At 45.4% G+C, this 17,619-nt stretch overlaps 4 protein-coding genes across 6 annotated transcripts; 2 read left to right on the forward strand and 2 right to left on the reverse strand.

The window, feature by feature from the left end:
- The first annotated feature begins 431 nt into the window (after positions 1-431).
- azin1b (antizyme inhibitor 1b) lies at positions 432-6,411 on the forward strand. The gene is made up of 11 exons (NM_001308260.2): positions 432-621; positions 1,372-1,515; positions 1,925-2,115; positions 2,241-2,414; positions 2,631-2,803; positions 2,949-3,162; positions 3,273-3,347; positions 3,625-3,790; positions 3,874-3,983; positions 4,771-4,976; positions 5,065-6,411. The coding sequence occupies exons 3-11, from the start codon at positions 2,014-2,016 to the stop codon at positions 5,138-5,140; spliced, it is 1,296 nt and encodes a 431-aa protein (NP_001295189.2). The 5' UTR covers positions 432-621; positions 1,372-1,515; positions 1,925-2,013; the 3' UTR covers positions 5,141-6,411.
- A 1,437-nt stretch (positions 6,412-7,848) lies between these two features.
- Positions 7,849-13,263, forward strand: adnp2b (ADNP homeobox 2b). The gene is made up of 4 exons (XM_003968939.3): positions 7,849-8,399; positions 9,182-9,304; positions 9,562-9,666; positions 9,755-13,263. The coding sequence occupies exons 2-4, from the start codon at positions 9,197-9,199 to the stop codon at positions 12,380-12,382; spliced, it is 2,841 nt and encodes a 946-aa protein (XP_003968988.2). The 5' UTR covers positions 7,849-8,399; positions 9,182-9,196; the 3' UTR covers positions 12,383-13,263.
- On the reverse strand, positions 13,259-15,016 carry ggcta (gamma-glutamylcyclotransferase a). Of its 3 annotated transcripts, none has more exons than XM_003968940.3 (5): positions 14,841-15,016; positions 14,431-14,555; positions 14,046-14,191; positions 13,836-13,968; positions 13,259-13,763 (listed from the first exon to the last, which is right to left on the reverse strand). In XM_003968940.3, the coding sequence occupies exons 2-5, from the start codon at positions 14,539-14,541 to the stop codon at positions 13,641-13,643; spliced, it is 513 nt and encodes a 170-aa protein (XP_003968989.1). In that variant the 5' UTR covers positions 14,542-14,555; positions 14,841-15,016; the 3' UTR covers positions 13,259-13,640. The 3 variants fall into 3 exon arrangements, with proteins under 3 accessions (XP_003968989.1, XP_011607282.1, XP_029700709.1); XM_011608980.2 differs by having other exon boundaries at positions 14,884-15,012; XM_029844849.1 differs by lacking the exon at positions 14,841-15,016 and having other exon boundaries at positions 14,431-14,646.
- A 435-nt stretch (positions 15,017-15,451) lies between these two features.
- snrpd1 (small nuclear ribonucleoprotein D1 polypeptide) lies at positions 15,452-17,593 on the reverse strand. Its single transcript, XM_003968915.3, has 4 exons — positions 17,438-17,593; positions 16,789-16,865; positions 16,144-16,335; positions 15,452-15,690 (listed from the first exon to the last, which is right to left on the reverse strand). The coding sequence occupies exons 1-4, from the start codon at positions 17,449-17,451 to the stop codon at positions 15,614-15,616; spliced, it is 360 nt and encodes a 119-aa protein (XP_003968964.1). The 5' UTR covers positions 17,452-17,593; the 3' UTR covers positions 15,452-15,613.
- Positions 17,594-17,619: the final 26 nt, after the last annotated feature.

A 17,619-nucleotide genomic window follows, 5' to 3' on the forward strand; every position in this document is an offset into this window, starting at 1 on the left:
CAATTCCATAATACAAATAAACAAATGTCACAAAATACTGAGGAATGTATATCCAGCAGAAGTCAGTGTTTAATCTGTTGCAAACCCTGGCAAAATAGCTGCTTTCATGGGATTCAATCACGATCGTGGGTGTCAGTGCAGCTAACAACTTATTACCACTTCCCTGTAAGTGTACTATGTGAAATAGCCTAGAGTAACAGCTACATCTCAGCTGTCTTCTGTATGTTCTCGCTTGTGAGAGCAAGTTATCCATCAATGGAAAGTTTACGGTTACGTAACGCCAGAGACTTATCGGTCCGTCTGTGTCCACCCGGAAATACATATTTGGTGTGAGCGCACAGGATTTGTGAAAGCTCATTGGCGGAAGTAGCGACATGGCCCCGCCCACTATCCGTTGGTTGCCTTCTCCACTTCCCCTCACGGCTCAGTAGTTCTCCACCCATCAGCCGAAGAAGAAGAAGAAGAAGACGACGACGTGAATCCAGCGACACTTGTCCGCTTAACTGAACATATGGCAAAAACGGGCCGTCTTCTTTCTTATATTGTTGTCCCCACTACTCTTTAAAAATTCCGCCGAAAAAGAGAAGACGATTTTCCAAAACATTCTGGCCGTTATCTCACGTAAGTAAAACGCAATGCACGGGTCGAGTTCCTTGGGTTCAGCAGGCGGACGTAACATGGCGGGTTAGTCTTTGCCGCACATAACGGCGCGATTGAATGATTCCAGTATTTTATGACGTGCTGTTAATAAAAATATGCGCGGATTTTAAAGCTACGTGGTTGTCTCATTCTGGGGTTTACGTGCATCTTATTTTAGAGCCGAGTTTGGTGGGTTTATTATCAAAATACAGCAATGTTGCTAACGTGTTCCTTCGACATGCTACATTCGTCTTGCCTAACATTAGCTGTTCTGTGTGTGGCTACCATGGCGTTTCATATATCAATGTCCATGTTTTTTATTTTTAAATTCTTTTTACATTTAAAACACACACATTCTTACGGTGGCGTATATAGCAATGATATAACCTGTCAGCTGGAGACGTCGTTTCTACTAGAACACCTGGAAAGGTTTGTCGATATTAAGTATTAAGGTTTAAAAGAGGTACTCGTGACGTAATAGCTCAGCCATAAATCAAACAATACGTATTTAACGGCGTTTAAACTTAAGACACGTCAACAGAAGTTGCCAAACATATTGATCCATTAAAGTTTGTGCTCCGGCAGCAACTGTGTGGATGTACTTGTGTATAACTTTATAACGATGGGTTGGTAGTGACAACCTTTGACACGCTATTTGTCAGCTTGTGATCATCTATCCATATGATTTCTGTTGTTAGATAAATAATGATTTGTGTGTCTTTTGTATTTCAGGGCTCCCCAGTCTCTGCACAGGTGTATGAGCGCTATCCGGTGGGCCTAGGGGCGGCTCTTTACAGGGAGCACTTTGACTTCAACGCTGAGCCGCCTTGGGATCCTAGCTGATAGTGGGACAGGTCCATCTCCTGACTTGTCCATGTAAGTCACACAGAGTTCCTTGTGCACGGCTCGCTCTTCAGAAATGCACACAACTATGCCAAAGTCCAGGATCAGTGTTTTGGTTAACAAACTGGCGTTGTGCAACGTTGATGTGTTTTAGTACATAGGGTGTTTTCAGTGTCATTTGGGCAAATGTGCAAAATCATTTTCAATGTCTTTTTAAATTAGGAGTCAAAGTTATTGCGTTTGTAATAATATCTCTTATGTCGATTAAGAAAAGTGACATTTTGTGATGCCCCCATCTTCACGCTTTATTGAAGATGTTCAAATTTCAATTAATGTAACCAGGTTCATAATTGTATCCAAGAACAAAATGGCACTAAGTTACGTGCTCAAATCAATGTAAAATCCCTGGCAGTTAACGGCCCTTCTCTCCTCTCTTTTCCAGTTTGTTGCATACCGGCAGGACCCCTTTGGCTCAGTCGTGACTTTTGAACTCGTTCTTTATGATTGTCGGCTTAGCGGAATACGGTTGAGATGAAAGGACTCACTGACAAACCCAACTACACTATTGAACTCCTTGAGGGAGGAGTAACTCTTGAAGATGTAATTGATGGACACATCTGTGAACAGACTCTGGTCAGTTTGGCAACAACTTTTTAAAATCAGGTTCCAGTGAAATATTACCCAAATTATCTTCTCTTGATCAAATTTGGATGTACCTGTTGTTCCCCCCTGACATTTTTTCCCCCCATGCCTATCAGGTGGATAAGACTGCCTTTGTGGTGGGAGACCTGGGTGCGCTGATGCGTCAGCATGTGTGCTGGCAGAGCATCTCGCCACTGCTGCAGCCCTATTTCCCAGTCAAGTGCAACAGTAGCCCTGCTGTAATTGAGGTGCTGGCCTCCCTGGGTCTGGGCTTTGTTTGTGTCAACAAGGTACATTTTTAACTTCCTACAATCAAGTAATCATTAACACATGCTGCACAGTGCTTCATCCTGTTATGAAAGTACTTTTAGCACAATTACAGTCACTCATTTAATTGCTTTTCAGATTAACTCTTACCTTTTCCAGTTATGCAACAGATTTGTTGCTTTTTTTGTTCGCTGTGTTTCGGGGTTTAGACACTGTTAATTTCAGTTTTTTATACCTAGGCTGAAATGAGTTTGGTGCTGGAACACGGTGTTCCACCGGAAGCCATCATCTTGTCAGGTGTTTGCAAGCAGCAGGCGCACATCAAGTATGCAGCCAAGAACAACATTCAACACCTTGTGTGTGAAAACAAGGCCGAGCTGATCAAGATTTCCCGCCTGCACCCAAATGCAAAGTAAGGATTTTTGAGCGCTATTACTTTTTTTTTTTAAAGTTCTTTCACCCTGTACCTTTTGATTGCAGGTAAATTGGGTGTCTCATATCTTTGGGTAGAATGTGCCTTTAAGTTGGCGTCTCATTCCTGTTTTGATTGCTATTAGGTTACTGCTGCAGTTGTCCACCCAAGCCCATGCCGCAGAGACCAGCATGACCTTCGGCTTCTCTCTGAAGAGCGCTCGACACCTGCTTGAAGCAGCCAAGGAACTGGAACTCCAGGTGGTGGGTGTGTCCTTCCACATTCCCAGCTCCTGCCAAGACCTGCAAGAGGCCTACACCCACGTGCTGTCAGATGCTCGCTGTGTGTTTGACATGGGGGTATGTCAACAGATTGGGGTTCTAAAATTATGACTTTGTGCCAGATTTCCTTTAGGTTCATGATCTGATTGGACTTTCTTTGGGACTATTTGTTTAATGTTGCTGTTTAGGTGGATCTGGGCTTTAACATGAACCTTCTGGATATTGGTAGTGGATTTACTGGTTCAGAGTTCCAGCTCAGACAGGTATGGTTTCAGCTTGTCTTGTGGTTCTTGTATGTTTTTCCTCTGAAAGTGGTAATATCACTAACAGAGTGTCAGTTTTATTTAGCAGTTTTTTTGCATTTTATTCTCTTCTTTGATCATTAATTACGCAATGCATGACCATACATACTGGGCCTGCCTCTATTTTTGATATTTTAAGTGTAGGCTTTTATTTCAAAATAATTCAATATCTGAATATCCAAAATTGAACAGAATTTTGTTTTTAAAACATTCTAAAGCCTATTCTATGTGACCGCAGGTGGAGTCTGCACTCAAGCCTCTGCTAGACGCGTACTTCAGCCCACTGTCTGGTGTGCAGGTGTTGGCCCAACCAGGGAACTTCTACGTGGCCTCGGCTTTCTGTCTGGCCATCGCTGTCATCGGCAAAAAGATGGTGAACCACCACTGGGACAACTTGGCTCAAGGTGATTTCTCTGACTCAATGCTTTTCTTTGATCCATCACAAAATACTCCATTTCTGGATTTCTGACCTGGTGTTTTCATACAGGTGAGAACAATGAAGGTACCGAGTTCCTGTACTACATGAATGAAGGTGTTTATGGCCCATTCAGCTGCAAGCTGCTGGGAAATTCCATCTCTGCCCCATCAGTGCACAAGGTCAGTGGATCATCCCGATTCAGCCCCGTTCACACGCTCCTGAAGCATCAGATGGCGCTTCTCTTTTCAATATGGAAATGGGTCACGCATTTAGAGAAGCAGGGTCGGACTTGGGCTAGTATATGTATAATCGAGGACTGAATTTGGTTCCTGGTCTTTTCATATGCAGCCGAGGCTTTTGAAGCTGCAGGATCTTTAGGCACAGGCCGCGGGTGTCTGTTAAAATGCATTCCCTCTTAGGTTGGGCACATCTCCCCTGTCATTGAAAGACTAATAAATGAAAAGCCACCGGTATTTACATCCCACTACTGCACAGCACCTTTGCACTAAGGAACCAGGATTGTTTTTACTAATGAAATGAGCCAACTGTGATAATAGGGGAAAGTGGTGTCTTCTGTCTGCACAGCAAGAAGAGACTGAAAATCCTCGGCCATGTATGGAGACCATCGCGTTGGTAGTTGATGTACATATCAGAGCGATGCTGGTAGATTGGTAATCGTTTGTCACTGTCGGCTGATGGCGACGCCTCGGTTTGTGTTGGTGGGGCAGATCAAACTAGAGCGATGGCTTCAGGGTAAGATAGTTTAAACGGCAGCTCCCCAGGCCGGCTGGGTCCTGTGACTGCATTCCTATATTAACTTGTTGCAAAAGTGCTTTGTGGCTTCCACGTGGTTGGAGATGACTTGACGATAGAGGAAATGTCCGTGGGTGGCGTATTCCTTATTTAGCTTGCCACTGCTGTGAAGAAAAGTCCAATCAGTAACGCTTCTTTGTTTCTTCTGTCCAGCATGTGCTTTCTGCTGAGGAGGCGCTGTACCCCAGCAGCTTGTGGGGTCCATCCTTGGACCAGTTGGATCATGTGGTGGAGCGCTGCCTCCTCCCTGAGCTCAGTGTCGGAGACTGGCTTCTATTCCCAAACATGGGAGCCTGTGGCTTGGAGGATTTCAATTCCCTCCAGCTGCCCGTCTATTACACGGTCTCCACCTCTGACTGGTAGGTCTGGTCCGTGTCAGCATGCCAGCAAAGCAGATGTATGAAGAATTTGGAGAGAACTCATTCCTGTCCTTGGTGTTTCCCACAGGTTTGAGATGCAGGAGGCTGGAGTTGCACTGGATAATGCCATGAAGAATTTCTCCATGGTTCAGTATAGTGCATAACTACCTTCTGGCCCCATCCGGGCTTACATTGCACAGCTCCTCCTCGGCCTCTGCTTTCATCTGCTTTGTGAAAGGAGAGGTCAGGCGAGTTAGCCAGGACCGGGGCTTAAATGTAGTCAACATTCCAGCCGTCTTGAGAAATGCCGTGCTCAGTTATTCCTCCCAGGAATTCGATCTTTTTATACCTCTGAATTGGATATAACCCTGGCCGTCACAAAGTTACGATTGAAGGTTTTCATTTCTGCTCCTCCCTCTGGACTGTAAAAAAGAAATCTGTCAGCTATAAAAGAACTCCGGATCAAATGACATTATGCAACAAAATGGACGACTCATTGGAGATGGGCCCCCGTGTCTCGGGGGTAGTTTGTTTCCTAAATCAAATTCAGTTTACAGAAAAAGTCTAATGAAATCATTTCTTTTCGATCAGTCATCTGTCATGTAAATCCTGTGTCTTTTCACAACAAATACATTTAGTCTGTAGAGGATTTAAGTGTCATATGGAATCTGTACTTTAAACTGCTCACTGTTCATCGTTTCTAATTACAACATGATGTCACCTCGATACATTTTTATTTATTGGCCTCAGATCCTAGCGGGGCGTCTTCAGGTGGGCTCTCCCCAGGTGTTTTGCTCTGACCTGTCCAACAGTGTTTCCCTGATAACGTACTGAAGCGTTTCCTAATGCTCCACAGAAACTGTGCTGTGATTCCACTTCCTGACCTCACAGGTCTCCCAAAAAAAAGCACGATGCATCGTGGTGCACGCCCTGCTTTGAATAAAATGAAGTGAATCTGGGTTAAAAACAAAAAAACAATGTTTTGGGCAAAATAAAAACCACATTTACCAATGCAGCTCTGGATTTTGAGATCTTTGATATGTTCTTACTTTATATATATTCTAACCTGTGTTCAGTTATAATTTGGACCATTAGGAGCTTCTAAATTTCTAGAGGAAATGCTGACTTGGTTGTTTAAATAGCTCTGTATCAGCGCACACAACAGTAACAGGCCAGACTTTTCACGTCTCTGACGTTGTGAAGAGACGTAACGCAGTCGTGTACAGCAACATTTGAAGCGTCAACCAATGCAAACACCACCTAACAAAGGTGCAGTTTTTGAAGTTTTGTGCCCTTGTGTAACAAATGATTAATGTATTAATTACCTGCTTATCTAAGGCATCAATGGACCATAGCCTGTTTTTTGACTGTAAATTGTGCTTGTTAAAGTAATGAAAGTGATTAATTTAATACACTTCTGACCAAAATGCTCTTGCGTGTGTGTGTGTGTGTCTTTTTTTCTTTGCCCACGTGGTTGGTTGAATTCAACATTTTTTGATCTGAAATCAAAATTTCTTAAAGAGGCTAAACATATGTGAAAGTGTGTTCAAGTGTGAGGTTATAAGTCAAGTAACCACTTGGCGACATGACTTAACACATGATTGTGGTAATTAGGCAATTGGCCGTGTTGCTTAGCCTGAGAGGCTCTTTTAATCATAGCTGAGATGGGATATGAATGGAGGCTTTGACTGCAGATGTCTCTTTCACTCCATGTTTGAGAGCATGTTTAAAGACATGTTACATGATAGCAGTGGCAAGAAAAGCGGCCGCTACCCTTTATAGGGCAGATGTTCCTGAAAACTGTCCAGTATCAGAATCCTACAGTTGCTCCTGATGCATGGTGGTTTACAAAGTATGGTGAAGTTAGCACCAACCACCTGAGTTAGCCATCGTTAAGTTTTTAGGCCTTACTCGATTGATGTGTGAGTAATGACATTTTCTTAATCAAATATGACTAACAAAATTTAGGCCTGTGGAAATTGGACCCCTTGATCATGTTTGGCAACTGTGGATGGTCTGGGAACGTTCAGCGCTAACTCTCGCACCAAATCAAATTATATACTCCTGCAAATAAATTTATCAGAAAGTATACATAGCTGTCACTGGCAAATTTACTCACTTTCCTGAGATTAGTTGCCGTGCTAACTGTTATTCTTGGGAAAGGTCAAGGCCACAATTCCAGCACTTCCTCGCTTGAGCGTAGGTGAGATAGCATGCTAGTGCTATAAACGTTATAGCCAAGTGTACATTATTCAGTTGGAGATTTAAGATTTTAAGAAGCAATTACATATTTGATATCGCAAAACACAGAAACCAACAGTTAGCATACGCTAGAATGTGGTAGTAGCTGGTCAGTTTGTTTTTTGTTCTCTGCCATGGAGGTTATGTGGCAGTTAGTGGTTGTCTGCCTGTTAGCAACAAAAATGTTGATAATGGGCCAGAGAACAGAGGAGTTCCGTTATGGCAGTGTTCCGTGTTCCTGAGGGACAGGGACTTGTGACATTCCGAAGCCAAGTGGCTTTGATCAAAAGCAACCTTCGTAATGTTGTATTGCTACTGCCTATGTATAAATATATATACAAACTATACTACAAAACCAATACTGGTTAACTTGTAGTGATTTGTAAGTTCGACAACCTCCACAAGAGGGCGATTTAGAAGCTTCTCTCCGAGTGCTTTTCTAGTTTAAATTGCTTTAGTCTTGAACACCAAGCTAGCTAAAAGAGCAATTTTAGTTCCCCTCAATTATCAAAATGATGTCATTTTTAACTGGCTGAAAAATGTAGCATGATGTGACGTCACGACACAAGGACCGCCCATTTAGCCCATTTTTGAGACGCCTCATTGGTTAACCTTGGTCACATATCACGTGACCGTCTGGGGGCCTCGCAGTAGCCACGCCCCCATACCTAGCTATTCATTGTAGATCCCAGACGCTCTCTAAAGAACCAGTTATTGCAGGAGATTTCAAAACAGGATCATCAATTGGATCCGGCGGCACTCCGCAACCATGGATAACAGTCCTGGTAAAAGAAGAAAAACTTTTTTTCAGCTTTTAGTCACCAAAGACTCCCATTGGTCAGTTTGTGCGCTATGCAAATGAGGTCGGCTACGTCAGATCCTGAACTTAAGCGCCATTTTTTTCCTCAAAAGGGGAAGAAAGGGACAAAAGCAAGAGCAAAAAAAAAAAACCCAGAACTTCTATTGATGGCCCGCTGGTAACCGCGCACGCATTTGACAACATTCTTCACACAGCGGTGCGCAGACGGGATGTTGCCGGCGCTGGCGTGAGGATCCGCGGGCGCCACTGGGAGCGGACGCAGCTTACCGACGCACAGTTGAGGGCCGGAGGAAGTGGGGAAAACGTTGTTTGAGGGGGGGCACGGCGACGGCGAACGTTACCCGAGCTGCAGATCGGACGCGGTAAGATCCCGCGGTGCAGGTGTGCGCGGTTGGAGGCGGCGGCGACGTCGGGTTTGTCCCGGCGTTTGGCTGTCAGCATGGTGGGTGGTGGTGGTGGTGGTGGGAGGAAGGCGTTTTTAATGAGGGCAGGAGTCACAGCAACTCCCTGGGTGGCATCGGTGCCAAAGGGGCCGGGGTGTGCACGCTTTTCTTGAAACAATTCAACATCGTGCAACTCCAGAAGTTTGTGTGAGCAGGAGCTGCCGCTGACCAGAGGGTTGTTATTAACGTGCTGCACATCACTGCTGTGTTACTACATACTTACTACACAAGCCTCACTTCGCTCCCAGCAGGTTGGTTTGATGGGAAACTGGAGCCTTTCTGTTGCCTTTGGAAGAACTGCTGCTGGGTTGTTGGTGCGAACCCGCTGCACCCAGGAGGACTCAGGAGTGCTTCACTTTCTGTGTTTGATATCTGGCTCCAGCAGCCTGGTCCAGGAAGCATGTTCCCTGGGTTTGAGGAGTTATCAACCTCCTGAGTGGCACTGAAGGGGGCCTGCTGGGCGTCTGCAGCCAGAGCTGCACCCTAAAGAGCCACCTAAGAACATCAGTGCAGACTTTTCAACTAGAAATCAACAGTTTTGTCGCCTGATTCTTGGATTCGTACCAGTGCCGATGCCTTCTCCGATCCCATGAACTGGTGCCTCAGATAAACAGGATAAATGTGTTTTAAAAACTGTTTTTCATCAATCAGATCTGTCTACATTTCCAGGCAGTTTGTGGTGACTGTTGTCTTTTCTACAGGGATTTTTAATAATAATGTATCAGCTTCCTGTTGGAAACATTGAGAAGATCCGAAAGGCGCGCAAAGCTGTGAAAAACATCCTAAGCGAGATCGGTCTGGAGGACTGTCAAAACCTGCAAAAGGTACGCTGGTTTTAGAATGAGGAAGCCATTCTCTCCATTCCTCCCCATTCTGGTGATGCTGTTTGGGTCTTGGGTGGGGGGTTGGAGTCGGAACCACCTGCTGTCTGAACTCTGATACACATCCAGGCCTCCCATGAGGATCGCTGTTTTTCTACTCACGGCTAACATGCTAACAGCGTCTGCTGCTTGCCTCGTGCACGGGCGGCCGGAGGAGGCTTCCTTTCCTAACTCGACTTGCTTGTGATTTCACGCTGCAGGAACTCAAGAAAAACTTGGAGAAAATCTCGGACGAAGATGAGGCGTTCGCTGAAACCAACTGGTACGATTTCACCCATGGATATGGTGGCAGATTGCACAAAAAAGTGAGGCTTGACGTTTTACTCCCCCACGGTGATACCGAGTTGATACCGCGTTGATTAACAATCGCTGTTTTGAATGTCCTCTGTTCAGTGGCCTTATCGATCTCAGTCTCTGTGCTGCAACGTTTGCAAGTACTCCTCGCAAAGCATCCACAACTTCAGGAACCACGTCTCGCGCTGCCACGCGGACATGCACGCGCTGTGCTCGCTGGCGTCCTGCTCCCAGTGCGTCTTTATCGCCCACCCCAGGATCGTCAAGAAGCACATCTTCTTCTTCCACAGTTCGCCCGCCGTCAGCGCGCCGGCGCGGAGGGAGTGCTACAAGTGTCGAAAGTGCGCGTTCCCGAGCGCTTCTGTCTTCAACATGAAGAAGCACATCATCCTCAAACACTTGGAACATTTAGCAGAGCAGTATATCGGGTACAGACTGAACGAGCAGGGCAAAACCACCACCAAGATCTACTGCTGCAAGGTGTGCCGAGTGAACACTGGAACCCTCGACCAAATGCTGCACCACATGCTGGTCGAGCCCTCGCACTACTCGGTCAACGCGCAAGTTCAGAGTTTGATCTGCGAGAACAAGAATTACACCATCAAATCGGTGGCTAACGGGAACAACCTGTTTGTGACCTTTCCAAGCATCGCTCCGAAAACGCAGACACCTCAGATATTCAGCGGCAAGTCGTTGGTCTTGCCCAGCAACGGCCAAGCTGCGGGGACTGTTTTAGCCTTACAGCAGGTATCGGGAGCCACAAACAGCGCGACTCTCATCTGTACCCCCGGAACCAACCAAGCATTTCTTCCCCCCCAAGCATCGGCGCTGGTGCAGCTAGCCAGCGCCGAGGCTAAAGGTCTGCTCCGGCCTGGCGCCACCATCGCTCTCCAAAGTGCTTTGCCCCACGGGCCGTCCGTGGTCCAGCTTCCCACTGTGTCCAACGTGACTATAAAACAGGCGCCGGTGACCCTGACGCCGGCGCAGCCGCAGCAGACTCTGAAACCGCAGAACGTTCTCCTCCCGTCGGCGTTGCAAGCTAACGTTGCAGCTGGACCTGCAACTGTGGCGAAGCCCGGCGTGGTCGCAAACAACGCGGCCAATCTCAAAGGGACCATGCTGACTTCGCAGTCTCTGCTGAGTCACCTGATCCCGACCGGTAACAGGGTGAACGGCCTGCCCACGTACACTTTTGCACCTCTGCAAGTCGCCGTGCCTACCTCTCAGAGTCCCCCCGTCAAAGCCGCCGAGCAGGTCAACCCCAGCACACAAGCCAAGAAGTGGATTACCTGTCCTTTCTGCAACGAACTTTTCCCCTCTAACGTCTTCGACTTGCACGCAGAAGTCGCCCACCAGACAAAATCAAAAGCGTCCAGTTCGGAAAACGTGGCCGCGCGGGCGGCGTTTTTAAAGAAAATGCCCGACAAGACGATGAAATGCCTGACTTGCAAAATTCTGGTCTCGGAGAAGAGCATCTTCCAACACCTGCTGCACGGTCTGAGCTGTTTGCACTGCTCGGCTCTGTTCTTCTCAATCAAACAGCTCGTGGAGCACATAAAGCAGCACAATCCGACGAGCAAGGCGTACTGTGATTTTCTGAGGCAGAAGTACAAGATCCACTCGAAAAACGTGGGCGGGATCCTGTTCCCCCGCATCGATTTCCAGACCTCGGCGCCCAAAGAGATCCTGGGAGACGTGGAGGTCAATCTCGCCCTGGTAACCAATTCCCTGGAGCTGATGTACTTCAAGCTGCAGGCCATCGTCCAGCCGGAGATCTGCGCTGCTGCTGTCAAGATCAACAGTTCCTTCTGTCCCTTTTGTGACGAAAAGTTCCAGAACGAATCCAAACACATCGAGCACCTGAAACAGAAGCACTTCGTGGCCCCCACTATTCACGCCATCCTCAAGACCGAAGCCTTCAAATGCATATACTGCAACGGCGTGTACACGGGGAAGGTCACGCAGCAGGCCGTGATGCTCCACATTCAGCGTTGCCGTTGCTCCCCGAAGCCGTCGCAGCCGCCCAAAGTTGTCGCGGCGCCGCAGCCGCAGCTGAAACCGGTTCAGCCGCCCAGTCAGCCTTCTGGGCTTTATTTCCTCCAAGTGCCGCAAGGGATGACCGTCAAACAGACGCTGGTGTCGGCCCCCGTGATCCCAAAGGCGCAGCCCACGGAGACGGAAGCGGAGCGGCAGTCGAAGAGGAGGCTGGAGGCGGCGTTGAAGCAGGCCATCGAAGCCAACGCGCGGGAGCGAGAACACAAGGCCGCCATGCGTAAGAGGCGGGAGCAGGAGAAGGTCGGGGCTCCGCTGGAACCGGTGGTCCCCGTCGAGCCCCCGGTGAAGCTGCTGGCAGAGCCCAGCCAGCAGGACTCTCGCAGCAGTGAGGAGCGCAAAGACTTCATCTCCAAGTACTTCAACCTGAACCCGTACGTGACCCGAGTGGAGAGCGAGGAGCTGTGCAAGAGGTTGTCCCTCACCAAAGCGGAGCTGGTGGCCCTTTTCAGCAAGAAGCGCAGCAGGTGCATGAAGAGCCTCAAAAGGAACACGGCTGCCGTCCTCCTCGGCTTCAGCATGACGGAACTGGGCAGGGTCAAGCACAATCTCTTCGTCCCGGAACAGCACCCCGCTGACAGCTCGCCAACGGAACTCGCGGAGAAAGGCGGCGACGGCCCGGAACGGATGGAGAACGAAAATGAGAGGGGCGGCGAAGGGGAACAGGTGGAATGACTCCGTAGCCTCCTGAATGTAGAAGCTAAGAAAATGCAAATATTTATGTCCCCAGAATATAACGGACGTCAGATATGGCCTTTCTGTTCAGTTACTAGCAACGTTCCACCTGCGGCTCACTAAATATTCTCTAATGTACACATCAAGCGTGAGGGCAGTTTCTCCATGTAGCCTTTAGTTCATATAAGAGGTGAATAGAAAAGGTCCAGAGTTAATTTACATGTTAGCACAATGCTATGTTCTGATGCTACTTGAGAACAATATAAAGATGCAGAGTTATTGTTTCAGAAACTATGGTGTCAGACTGTTGAGGCAGGGTTGCATCTCAGTGGCTGGAGCTGCTTTCTTTCTCTTTTGCACCGTTTATTTAAACCTAACCTCCAGTTTTTGTGTATTCGGAACTGTTGCCACCTTCGCCGTTTCTTCCACAAATTGGTTTTTACACACTTGAAGCTGTTTACTTGTTTGTCATGTTTACCTGCCCACGTCACCGCTTCCTTCACAGTTCCAACTCCCGCAGTGTCACGCCTCATATTGGAAGTTTGTTTTTCTCTTTAAGCTTCAGTTGTGACATTCACATTATTTGTTTTGCAGAATTAAAAAATTTGAAACCTCTCATGTCCTTGCATGAGCCTTTATATTGTCAGATTTGTGCCATTGTGAGGTCTAAATATTCACTCTGACTCTTGGAAATTTACCCAGAGAGACCCAACATATGATATTTAGCTGACTGTACACCGTCTGTTCTCCTGACAGCTATTTGTTTTTGTACTAAACATGTATTTTCTATAATTACTAGAGGGGAAACATTTTGGGAGAAATACACATTCTAATTATGTCCAAAGCCTTTGTGTTGTACAAAATAAAGTGGTTTTCTTTTATGGCAGCGTTTCTTTTCTTCAAGGATTTATTTGATATTTGTTGAAAGTAACAGGTGTGTTTCCTGCCTTAAATTTGGAAAATGTGAAAATTATAAATAACATGCGGAAAAACGTCATTTAATCAGACCCCCGAACAAATGTGTATTAATCTAGTCACATGTTTGTCTGGGCAGTCATTAAGTGCCTGTAGTACCATAATGTGGCCACACGATGGCGCTAACCCCACCTTTCCTATTAAAACACATCATTAAACTATCTGGAATAAAATATGATTAGTAACAGGCAAGGTGATTGTGCAGTTGTGTTTAACAACTTTTTTCCAATGGTTTCAGAGGTTTCTAACAAAAAAAATACTTTGCTGGTAAAATAAACCAAAATCATGGCTTTGTTTTTAGCTGATCTAGGATGGATGGCCCGCTGTAGTTGTTGGTCTGGATCGCCTTCAGCTTCCTTAAGTACTCTGTGGGGAGTCCATTCTGCTCTGCTCCCATACACACCACCTAAATTAAAGATGCTTTTAGGCACACTCACGTTGACTTTGGTGTCTTATTTGAAAAGCAGCATTTACACACCATTTTGTAATCGGGAGAAGGGAGACAAGCGTGGAAATTGTTGATCTGATAAGTCCTGCAGACTATAATTCCTTTATCGGTTTCCACTGACACCTCCAGTGGAGAATATAGTCCCCGGTCCACACCTTCCTGGCTGAAACCACAAAAATAATCATTCAGTGTTAGTTTAAAGGAAAATATTAACATCTTCTGTCTGCTTCTCTGTCTCACTTGTCCAGGCTGGTGAGGTTTTCGTTGCTCAAAGTCCAAATGACCCCCCAAACTTCTGCCCCAGGGTGGAACTCAATGGTGGCAACTCCACCGTGCCACATGTGTTCTGCATGTTCGGCCCATAGGCCAAATTTCAGCTCATAGTCCTGCACAAACGCGCACAAAGGCTAAATGAAAACACAAAGTACTGGAACGAACCAGACTGAGGGGAAAAAAGACCAAACCATCCCTTTGATACATCTCAATATGCTTTAGGTTGTGACATCACGTTCACATCATTCATAACAATCGCATTGGAGAGTAATAGAAAAGTTTAAGAGTGGCACAAAAAGTTAAGGAATAACTACATATGCAACAACCAGTCTGAACCAGAAGAAAAAATCACCTTTAGGCGTCCGGTAGTGACAAATGATGCCGACGGGTTCGCCAATTCCAGCCTTTCCTTTAACAGGTTGCTCCCAAAAGCGAAGTACATGAAGCGGCCGCGGTCGGACATGTTGATCCGTCACTCTGCGGGAGAACAGCTGATCTTTAAACGGCCGCTTCTGAGCACGCGGAAACAGCCAGGCTACATGTCAATAAACCACGGGGATGCGCGTGCGCCCCTTTGAAGTCCGACTTCCGTCACATCTCGCGACACTAGAAGGGTTTTTGAATCACCTTTTTTCCTTTGCTCATACAAAACTGGAGAACGAGCATTAAATAAGTAGAGAAGGTGCTTTTTTCCCAACTTTTATGGAAGCGTCGTTTGAAAGTATCTCGCAACATTTGTAGCTGACGCGATATTTAACTTACCAATTAAAACAGAAACCGAAAAACGAGCGCAGGAGGGATGTACCGATGATTCCGCTTGTTCGTCCTCGACTTTGTGGAAAAATAAATCAAAGCTATTTTGAATGTGTAAACAGTGCAGGCGGGGATGAGACGCGCGCATTTCAAGTTATTGTCAAATTATCATAAATTCTCGTTTTTAACTCCACCTGCTCGCTCTTCTTCTTCTACGACAAAGAAGAATCGCGCGTGCGCCCCCAGTGGACAAACGAGGAATCGCACCAAAACAACCGCCACACTCCAGCACACGTTTGGCGTAAACGCCATATAACCATTTACACCATATCAATTCCAAAAATGAAACGATTCTTCCCCTGGTTTCTGCTTTGGTATCGGCAGCCAAACCTTTGTTTGAAATACATGAAAAACAACAAAAAGTAATTTCTGGGTCAGTAGCAACATGATTCTCCGCATCTATTTTCTTTGCTTGTGCAACAGACTTAAATGCGCATTGATGGTAAAATACCAAAACATGACCATTTATTTACATGTTTCCAAGGTCTGTATGTAGATTATTCACATTTAAAGCATTTAATTCAAATGTCTGTTACTTGAAATAAGTTCCACAAAAAACCTTTTTCTCCACATTTTTAATATAAAGATTTTGAACCATCATTAAAAAAAAAAAGTAAGCAATGCTGCAAGAGCACAGTCAAAGGACTTTAATGTCAAAAAAACAGAACAAAAAAAAATGTACAAACAATGGGAGGCGAGACAGCACAAGTGAAGCCCATCGATTATCTCCGCGGGCCTCCCCGGCCTCGACCCCTTCCTCTGCCACGACCTCTGCCTCTGCCACGCCCACGGCCAGCCACTGTCAACAGACAGGTGATTGAATTATAACAATTATAAACATTCAATTAAAAGTGTCACAATATTAACCAACTTAGTTGGCAGCATGAACCAAGCCAACCAAATCTGACATAAATCAGTGAAAGGAAGGACCAGATGCTTTTTAGGGTATTCCACCTAGCCAGTCCATCTGCTTTAAGCACAACTAAAATGCCAGTGTTTTTTGGTACTACACATCCCATCCATGAAAAGAAAAGGACCTATAAATACCAGAGCAAGCCATTCACGGTGAACACAATGTTGCATTATAATCATCTGTTTGGCTGAACATCTAACAAGGTACTTTTGTCTTGTTACAATTCCAACATTTTACATAATAGGGCCAACCATATTGACCAACACATTTATATACATATAAAATATGAACACTTTGACCAGTCATTTTGTCATTCCTCAATGCTTAGAGAATTCTTACCCGCTTCCCTCTTTTTGGACTTGACCTTTGGCTCTATGTCCACGAGCAATGTGTCCAAAGGCAGACTGTCAGGCAGGATAAAGTAGCGAATATTGTTGCCCCGGATGCTCAGGGATTCCAGCTGTGTCGGCTCCCTGTTTTTCGGGGTCATCTTCACAGCCTTCAGGTGGGTATTCATGCTTACATCGACACCTGCATGACAAGAGGTAAATGAAATGTGTCTCATTTATTCTAGAAAATGTAAAAATGTCTGAGTCCCTATGATATATAACCATTGTCAGCAAGGTCGCATCAAGATCTGGTCAATTCAATTAATTATAGATGAACGACTCAAAGTTAACTTGATTTAAAAAATAGACACCAGTAGAGTGGAGTTCCGTTTCCCCATAAATAAGCTAATTAAGTGCATCAACGCTGCAGGATGCATCAATGTTGCACAATGTAGCGGAAACTTCACATCTAGCTGTGTTTGCAACCAACTGATAAATCTAAGAACACAAAAATCATCACATTTGAGCAGAAAAGAAACACTATTTACTTGTTCCCTGTATAAAATAATCTTGGGTAAATACATATAAATAAGGAAACTTTTCATTTTAATATGCAAAAGTTTAATATTGACTTTATTAGTCGATGCAACCTTACCTGTGATTGTGCCATGGACCTGTGTGCCATTCTTCAGCTCAATAGTCACCGTCTCATGGCTGAGTTTCATCAAAAACCTGCGTAAAAAAACGAAATAGTGTGAAGCTTTTCACCTTTATCCTCACTTTGCAAAGAATTCTGTTTAACATTGTTTTGTGTTTTTAATGATCGATCCATCATCAGGCAGCTAGCTTAATCGCTTAGCTAAAGTAAGCTAGCGACTCAGCTATAACACCAAAACAACAACTACTAATATTGCTTAATGTTTGTCGTGACCGGGGACTGAGAAATAAACAAGTAAAATGTTTTATTAAATCGCTAATGGTCACCAAGAATAACTTTGTAAAGGTTAAAAAAAGCAACATATCTGGTTTCTTGTCTGTTTCTACACTCAAATGCGTATGGGAAAACCTGCAATACTATTCAATAAAGAGAAAATCTAAACTGCAAACGGTATGTATATTTAGTTATTTACGATATCTGGCGTAAAAATGATCATAAACTATTGACTCTATTCATTCATTTGGCCTCTTCCCGCCTCAACGTCCTCTCGGCGTTTTACATCTATGTCCATCCAACAGAATGGCATGGTTTTTAACCATCGCGAATTGAACGATTCAATTAATCGGTCATGTTGGCTTCTACTCACCTTACTAGTTTCATGATGGCGAGAGATTTTATGGACAAATCTTCCACCAAAGAGAAAAATTACAGCGCCCAAACAAAACCGTAGGCCGCTGTTGTATGAGAATAGTTTCTGTCGCACTGATTATACGTCATCATCTCTAGTGAGCGCTTTTACTAACAGCGCCATCTACGGCGAGGAGGCGA

Source organism: Takifugu rubripes, chromosome 12 (assembly GCF_901000725.2).
Source record: "Takifugu rubripes chromosome 12, fTakRub1.2, whole genome shotgun sequence".
NCBI lineage: Eukaryota > Metazoa > Chordata > Actinopteri > Tetraodontiformes > Tetraodontidae > Takifugu > Takifugu rubripes.